We start from the raw sequence: 6,854 nt of genomic DNA on the forward strand, positions 1-6,854 counted from the left end.
GTGTAACTTGTGTCAATATATATAAATAATGGTGATACATGAAACAAGACTAAGTAGAGCTAAGAATAAGCGCAAAGACGAGAAGGGAATAAGAGTGTTGCATGAGCGCATGCAACAACACGTGGAAATCGTGTTTGAACACCGTGAGCGTGACCACAGGGGATTATAGCTAGTTAGTTGTTAGTTGAGTTTGTTATCTGAGTCGTTATTATGTAACACACAGTTTTATATAAGTTGTTATGGCATTGTAACTGATTCATTCGACTGATTGCAAAGAACTTTCTCTTCTCCTTCTCCCCCTTCACCTATCTCTGGCAACTCTCTGCATATCGGTGGGATCCCGGTCACTGTCTCGACTATCGGAGGCCCCGGTCTTGCACCAAATGGTTAGTGACATTCTATTTTCTAGGAAAAGAGATAGATGATATAAAAGCGAAAAAATGGCATGTCAAAGAATATAGAAGGAATGGCTAAGACGAAGGAAAAATTTAGTGCTAAATAGTCATAATCAAATATGAAGAAATCAATTTATAGATCTACAACATATTTTTTACTAGTATAATTGATTGGATTTGAGACAAAAATTATTTACCTAACCATTGGTTAGTATAGTATTTGACTTTGGCTGTATATCTAACTATCTATGGATATTTGAACCTTTTCCGATGTTCAAAAAGGTCATTTTGTTCAATAATAAACTTTACAAAACCCAGAAGTCATTGAACAAATAATACAGCATTATTCCAATGATTAATTATCACTTTTCAAAATTTCGTATCACAATTTTATAACTCCATCTTAATGACATTTTGGAACTACAATATTCGTAATTCATTTATTCGATTGGAAAACTGGATGGATGTATAAGTGGAGAAAATTCTATCCATGTCACATCAGATAGTTGGATTTTTTTTTTTGTAATTCACACAAAATTGAATTGGTGTTATTTTTTTTATTTTATTTTTTTATAATAAGTCCATTATATACTCTAATAGACTAATACTATCATATATGATCAGGAGTACATGAAAAAGGAGACTATTCATATTGAACAACAATATGTTGATATTTCATGTAATCATAAAAATTGATTGCCATTATATAAACCAATGAAATCATAGCCAAATTAAAAAAAAATACTTACTCTCTCCTGCCAGAAAATAGAGTAATTTATTTGTCATTTTTAGCACGTATGCAAGTGTCATATTCTGGTTTTAAAAACTATACCCATTTCATTATAACTCTCTCAATGTAACCTTAAATCTACATCATCAAACCTATCATCATCTATTTTATCCACAGAAATCCACGTGGCAAGATACCATTGTCCAAAGGCAATCCATGCAATCACAGAATCAACCAATCACCACATCATTCAAATCCCACCACTACTATTTTTGCCTTATGCTTAAACAAAGATACTCTGCCTCAAGTATTTGGCTCAATCACACACACACACATAGTGAGAAAGAGAAATGGCAGCAACAACAATGGCTACCTCTTCAACTGTGGTTGGATTGGGCACTTCCACTTTGTCTTCTCCAAAGAAGATAAACCTCTCTTCTGGTAATTACTATTTCATTTTTCTTTTTTGGGGTTGTCTCTGTTTCAAGAATCTCATGTCTTAATTAATGATATTATTTATTGTTATGTGTAAGGATACTTTAGGACATTTAACATAAAATAAAATTACAAATTAGATCAAATTTGTGTTTTATTTAACCATTTACATAATTTAGAAGTGCAAAAGCTAGTAGATGGGTATCACTTTTATATACTCCAGTTTTTAGTGAAACGTAACTATAATGATTTGGTGGAGTGCGTACAAAATGAAAAAAATGGAACTTTTAATTGCGAACATATGAATACGATAAAATGAGACATCTCATTATATCTCAAATGAAGGAGTGTTACAAACTTTTTATTTTTCCGTTTCTTATAATTTTCTCTTGTCTTAGGGTTCCTAAAGTCTCCTGTGGCAGCAAGGAATCCCCTAAAGCTAGCACAAGCCTCAGGAGGAAAATTCACATGGTAATTAAAATATTTCTCTTTTTAAATACTAGTATAAAATTTAATTTGAAACTAACCGTTACTATTATATACTCTATATATGATGAAGCTTTGAAAGAGATTGGCTGAGAAGAGACCTAAACGTGATCGGTTTCGGTTTGATCGGTTGGATTGCACCATCGAGCATTCCCGCCATCAATGGCAACAGCTTGACGGGGCTTTTCTTCTCAAGCATCGGCACCGAGCTCGCCCACTTTCCCTCGGGCCCGGCCCTCGATTCCCCTTTCTGGTATATTAAAAGTGACAAAACGAGACTATTTTTTTATATGGAAATTTTAATAAATATTCTGATTATGTATATTGTTTTTGTGTTATGTAACAGGCTATGGTTGGTGCTGTGGCATTTGGGACTCTTTTTGTCCCTCACTTTTGGTCAAATTGGGTTCAAAGGAAGGACTGAGAATTACTTTTGAGTTGTTTTTATTGACATATTTATGTTGGATTTAAGTGTATGATATTATTATGATCTTGTGACTGATTTCCCCTTTCAGTAAATTAATATTGTATCCTGTATAATAAATAATCCATGCACTATAATTCATATAAATCAATCTCGATTGAGAAAATCGTTTCCTCAAAGACAATATTTTTTAGAGAAATTTTGCGAGGAGAGAGAATACATCGGAAAATTACTCAAATAGAATAAAAAGCAAAAAGAAGTACTCCTTAGAAGTGTAAAATGAATATCTATAGTTCACTAATTTTTAATTGATTCAATCCATCAGCCAAACACCCATTTGATAATTAATTTAGGAGCCAAGCCTTTTCTATATTGCCATTCTATTTAATTACATAAGAGAAATCTTCTCTAGCAGTACTAATTTTCCAAGTTTGTGACACTATTTGTAATAAGAGTAGTGATAAATTAACAAAAAATTATATACACAAAATTGGACATTTTAGGTATTTTATATTTATAATATATTAATGATGATGAAATATCACATATTTACTCTTTAATAACTATTTAGGAAAAGATTAAGTTTCTTAATTAAATAACTACAGATTTAAGGGAAGCATAATTCATTCTATCATAATTATAGCAAGATCAAAACTAAAAGAGGAGTTCATCACATTTTCATCTTACATTTTTAAAAGTATTGGGCAAGTATTTAAAGAATATTAATTTCTTTTATTTCCTCAACACTTAAATGCTACAGTATCATACGATAAAGTTTAATGAATAAATTGACATATAAAAATTTTAGTCACTAAAAGATCGTCACATAATTTGTTTAAATAAAAAAAATTATGAACATTGTACATTTTGACTCGAAAATTATGATATGAATATAAACAATAAAAAATAAATTAAAACAATAACAGTCTCAATCGTATCCAACTATAAATAATTTTTAAAATTGTAAATTATGAAACAACCACATATATATAAACTTAATTTTATACTAGTTCTATCATCAAACTAACTGATGATCATTAAATCGAATTTTTTTTGTGTATTCAATATTTCGACTCAAAATCATGAAACAAAAAATTTTTGATATATAATAATAAAAATAAATTAAAACAATAATAATAAGTCATTCACATACAACTATTTTATTATTCAATAATTTTAAAATTAAAAATCACAAATAATGACTATATATATATAAACTTATTTTAGCACTCTCGTCCAACTAATTGATGGTCATTACGTCTTGACTCGAAAATTAAGAAACATAAATAAAATATAATGTATAATAGAAAAAAAGATTAAAACGATAATAGTCATTCGCATCCAACTATATTAATTATATAATTCTAATAATTGTAAATTCTAAAAATTACTATATGTATATATAGTTTGTTTTATTATTGTCATCCAACTAATTGACAATCACATGTCGATTTCTTTGCATACTCTATATTTTAACTTAAAAATTATGAAATAGAGATAAATTTTTAATATGTAATAGTAACAAATAAATTAAAACAATAAAATCATTCACATCTAATAATTCTTAAAATTATAAATTGTAAAAGTAATTACTACTTAGTACTTAATTTCTTAGTACTATCATCCAATCAATCAATGCTCATTAAGTCGATTTACTTGTGTACTTTATATGTTGACCAAAAACAATTATGAAATAAAATTAAATTTTTTATATAATAGTAGTAAAAATTAAATTGAAACAATAATAGTCATTCACATTCAATTATTTTATTATTAAATAATTCTGAAAAGTGACTGCATGTATATATATTTAATTAATATTTTTATTGTCACACAACTAATTAATAATCATTAAATCAATTTTCCTATAACTCAGCATCACTTAAAAACCATGAAACATAAATAAATTCGATATGTACTAAAAAGTTAAAGCGATAATTGTCACTTGCATCCAACTATCTTATTATTAAATCATTCTTAAAATTGTAAATTATAAAAATGACTACAAGAAACTAATTACCATTAAGTCAATTTCCTTTATTCTCTACATCTGGAATAAAAAATCATGAAATGAAATTGAAATCGATATAATATTAAAAAATAAGTTTAAAGTAATTAAAATAAAAAAAAATCATATATATGCTTTGGGATATTTAATAAAAAAAGGAACAAGCCAAGGAAAAAATAGTATTAAAGAAAAATAATAGTACTAAAAAAAAAAGAAATGCAAAAAATGTTAAATCATTATGACTATAAGTATTTTCTCATGTGGTTGACATTTCAATTATAAAATTGTTTTATTATTTTAATTTATTTTGTTTATATATTGAATCATTTAATTGTAACAACATGATGATTTATGTGATAATTTGGAATGAAATATTAACAAAAAAAAACTCAAATAAGTTATGTAAAAAATAATATGAAATGACAAAAAAATCTAGATGCTCTACTAAATTATAAAATGATCAAATATAAATTTCTTTTAAAAAATACTATAGTAAGTACTTTATTAAATTATATAGTAATAATCTAATAATAAAATATAGTAATTTAATGATGTATTGTGTTAATCAATACTACCATAAATAGTTTTAAATCTAAATTAATGATATTTTCCTAAACTAATAGAGTTAGAAATATCCAATATTAAATACTAAGGATAGATTAATCATAAAATTATACCCTCAAAATAGAACTAAATTAAAGAGTAATTTGTATATATAATTTTTGTTAATTTATCTCTTCTCTTATATTAAGAGAATCGAAACTCTGCTATCCGACTTTTTTTTTACTGCCCGTGAAAGAATCTTAGAAAATTCAAAGCGATAAAGTCAAAAAGTTTTTTTTTTTTTTTTGGAAAATTTAATTCAGCTCAAGTACATTCAGATTAATTGCTAAAAATGAAATTGGCTATTGTCACTTTTCCCCCAATTTATTGAAAAACAGTTAGATAGATTTTCAATTCGTATCAGATTTCGTTTTTATATTAGCCAGATTGATTTTTTACAATCGAAAAAATCAAAAGGTATAATAAGTAGTACTACTATATAGTACTTATAATACTTTATTTAGATATTATATGAAATAAATATTTATTTCAATATTTTCACCCACTACAAAAAACTTATTTTTAGGGAAATAAAAATTGAGACGCAATCATTTGTTTTAAAAAAGTTTTTAAAAATAACAACTCAAAAGAAAGTGCCCTAAATTAAGGGCAAATTAACTTAATCAATTATTTATTTTTATCATGATTTTATTCGCGTCTCTAATTTTAGTTGGACACCAACAATAAGGACGTTTTTGAAGCTGTTGAAGGTATATTTAGAAATATAAATTAGCTTCGAATTGTATTAAAAATGTCCTAACGATATTTTTTTGTTATAGTGACCTTTATATCTGCAATAACTAAAAATTTTCTCCACTCTTTGAATTTTTGGACTACTGTTATTTCAGGTTATTTTGTTTGGATTTTTAATTCAATTTTAAGACATTTCAAATAGGTCCGATTTATAAATTCATTGATAGAAATTCATGAGTTTCATCCTAAAACCAATCGGTGATAGGAGGAGGTACCCATAAAATTTATATATGGATTAAGCTCTTTTAGTACACGGATATTTTTTTCATTCATTTTATGTTTCAATTGCCAACAATAATTAACTCGCATAAACCAATCGACATCTAAATGTTCATCCGCACCTACCAATTTTATTTTGTCTATATATATTTGATTTACTATCTTTTTTGGAGTATTAAAATAAATTAACATTAACCCTATAAAATTTGTTAAATAACAATTTGTTACTTATAAGAACTACTATAATCGCTCACGACCGCTCCTTTTCTAAGGATAGCATTGCTCAGTTAATCATGACCAGGGAGGGAATTAAGAAGAGGATAGAAAGGGATGAAAGAATTAATGATAAGACACAAATATTTCTTCATAAGATGAGAGATGTTCACGAGACAACAAAGATCATAAGAATTTGAAAGAGTGCTTTTTCACAGATCACTGTCTATGATCGTTTCCCTATGACCCATCTATTACAAAATACTACGACAAAAGCACAATGAAGGAGTTGTAACCACATGGTCATGTGTATGAAGACACATGCCACGAAAATTCTACAAAAGAGACGAGACGACCTCAAACTCCACTCAACCACCATTTCATACTATGCTCAACCCGCACATTTAGAAATACATAAGAGTGACGGAGACTCATGAACACATTTCCGAAAGATACAATATAAGAAAAGTTATTATCATGCCATCACAAGAACACACTGGGGTTTTCTTAAAGGCCCGAGCTTACTAAGTTCATTTTCATAAAGTTCGTCGATCGACAAGTTCATTCCATCAATCCCCCTTTCGATGA

General features: G+C 27.4%; 1 protein-coding gene across 1 annotated transcript; it reads left to right on the top strand.

Moving 5' to 3' along the window:
• The first annotated feature begins 1,407 nt into the window (after positions 1 to 1,407).
• On the top strand, positions 1,408 to 2,548 carry LOC125187615 (photosystem I subunit O-like). The gene is made up of 4 exons (XM_048084239.1): positions 1,408 to 1,566; positions 1,959 to 2,031; positions 2,120 to 2,299; positions 2,393 to 2,548. The coding sequence occupies exons 1-4, from the start codon at positions 1,476 to 1,478 to the stop codon at positions 2,481 to 2,483; spliced, it is 435 nt and encodes a 144-aa protein (XP_047940196.1). The 5' UTR covers positions 1,408 to 1,475; the 3' UTR covers positions 2,484 to 2,548.
• The last annotated feature ends 4,306 nt before the right edge of the window (positions 2,549 to 6,854 follow it).

The sequence above is a fragment of the Salvia hispanica genome, chromosome 5 (genome assembly GCF_023119035.1).
Source record: "Salvia hispanica cultivar TCC Black 2014 chromosome 5, UniMelb_Shisp_WGS_1.0, whole genome shotgun sequence".
NCBI lineage: Eukaryota > Viridiplantae > Streptophyta > Magnoliopsida > Lamiales > Lamiaceae > Salvia > Salvia hispanica.

What these genes read in the sequence shown, in the direction of transcription:
- LOC125187615 (XM_048084239.1), top strand. Translation starts at nt 1,476, where the DNA reads ATGGCAGCAACAACAATGGCTACCTCTTCAACTGTGGTTGGATTGGGC. An exon ending in GAAGATAAACCTCTCTTCTG is followed by an intron (nt 1,567 to 1,958) that starts GTAATTACTATT and finishes CTCTTGTCTTAG; the next exon opens with GGTTCCTAAAGTCTCCTGTG. An exon ending in TCAGGAGGAAAATTCACATG is followed by an intron (nt 2,032 to 2,119) that starts GTAATTAAAATA and finishes TATATGATGAAG; the next exon opens with CTTTGAAAGAGATTGGCTGA.